The following is a 1861-nucleotide window of genomic DNA, read 5'->3' as shown; positions in this document are numbered from 1 at the left end:
CTCAATCTGCGAGCCAGCTGGCTATAGAATTTTCTTTTAGAGGTAGGTCAGGTGGCTAGATTATTTATTTGTGTGGGACTGGGATGAGCTTATTACTGACCCTCGTCGGAGACTTTCTATCCTCAACAAAAATCTCTAAATTGTGATCATTTAGTCCTGGTTGGTGTTACAAAACCCGGATTAAAGTCTCTGAGGGTGCGGTTGATAACACCAATCGGGACGGGTCCCTCACGAGTTACTACAAAAGGATTGCATCCCCTACTTAGTTAGATGTATAGTGTAGGTGAGATGGTAAAAAAGTTACATGCGAGACTTGAGGGTTGTGGGTTTGAATCTCATGCGTCGCGCACGCGTATATTTCGCGTGAAAAATCATGTAACTTTTGACTTTTGAGATCTATCAGGAATTTAGAATATTTTTTTAATCAACTCCGGATTAAAAGTCCCGAACGATTATAGTCCGGTTAGGTAACCGATATATATAAGTTTCCCGAAATAACGCTCGTTTCTCGTGCTCTGATCCTTTTTTTATAAATGTAAACCATTCGTAGCCCACATCATATTCTAGCTCTAGCTACACATCCACTACCTCGCCAATTCGCCATGGCTGATGCACCCCAATTCGAGAAGAAAGAACACAGCGGCGGCTCCGAGGGAGAAGCACGAGATGGCCTCACCCAGACGCCCACCACCCTCCCTATGAGAGAAGGGTGGTTCCTGCCGCTCTTCCGCCTGCAGGGCTGCTGGCTGACACCGCAGCGAGTCGAGAGCGTGAAGCTGGTGCAAGCCCAGTTCAACCCCCGCCCGGACGACGTCCTCCTCGTCACGTACCCCAAGTGCGGCACCACCTGGCTCAAGGCCCTCGCCTTCACCGTCGCCAACCGCTCCCGCCACCCCGTCGCCGGCGGCCACCACCCGCTGCTCAGCCACAACCCCCACGACCTCGTGCCGTTCCTCGAGCTCCCCGACCGGACCCTCTACCTGGTAGCGGAGCTCGAGGCGCTCCCCTCTCCGAGGCTGCTGTGCACGCACGTCCCGCGGGCGCTGCTGCCCCCAGGCACGCTGCCTCTCGGCTGCCGACGACTCGTGTACCTGTGCCGGGACCCAAAGGACGTGCTCGTGTCCACGTGGCACCACGCGCAAAACGCGCGGCTCATAGAGTTCGACAAGGCCTTTGAGTTGTTCTGCGAGGGGGTTTCCGTGTTCGGGCCTATCTGGGAGCACTGCCTAGGGTACTGGGATCTAAGCGTGAGAGAGCCCAACAATGTTCTCTTCCTCAAGTACGACGAGATGATGGCTCAACCTGCGAAGCACGTCAGGATGCTCGCCGAGTTCCTCGGCGTTCCCTTCACCGTCGAGGAGGAGAGCGGCGGGGTCGTGGAGGAGGTGGTGAGGCTGTGCAGCTTCCAGAACCTCAGGGACCTGCCGGTGAACTCCGATGGGGTGGTGGCTGGTCGGATCGGTGCCATGCCGACCAAGAACTCCATGTTTTTCAGGAAGGGAAAGGTAGGGGATTGGGAGAACTACCTCACTGAGGAGATGGCTCGCAAGCTGGATTGCATCATTGAGGAGAAACTCAGAGGATCCGGCCTAACCTTTTCACAATCTGTTTGTCATAGTACTTAATTACCTTGTTGTTTGGGGTGCATTAAGATTTGGTTGGGACTGGTTTTAATTTGTAAGAGTTTGATTTATAGGGAAAGGACTGCTAGCGTACGTTTTCCAAAGAATAAATAGCTTATTTCAGTGCTCAAAAATTGTGTCCAATAATGCTCATGCTCGTGCCACAATGTCGGACATACTATAATGGCATCGTGGATCAAGTGAAAAAAGAACCAATTCACCTCATTCCAATCCAAAAT

The 1861-nt window shown here is 52.4% G+C and overlaps 1 protein-coding gene across 1 annotated transcript; it reads left to right on the top strand.

The window, feature by feature from the left end:
• Nucleotides 1-520: 520 nt before the first annotated feature.
• Nucleotides 521-1825, top strand: LOC101777917 (cytosolic sulfotransferase 5). Its single transcript, XM_004974788.2, has one exon. It carries the CDS (start codon nucleotides 603-605, stop codon nucleotides 1623-1625), a length of 1023 nt encoding a protein of 340 aa, XP_004974845.1. The 5' UTR covers nucleotides 521-602; the 3' UTR covers nucleotides 1626-1825.
• The last annotated feature ends 36 nt before the right edge of the window (nucleotides 1826-1861 follow it).

The sequence above is a fragment of the Setaria italica genome, chromosome VI (assembly GCF_000263155.2).
Source record: "Setaria italica strain Yugu1 chromosome VI, Setaria_italica_v2.0, whole genome shotgun sequence".
Taxonomy (NCBI): domain Eukaryota; kingdom Viridiplantae; phylum Streptophyta; class Magnoliopsida; order Poales; family Poaceae; genus Setaria; species Setaria italica.
This window is presented reverse-complemented; position numbering and strand designations above follow the sequence as displayed.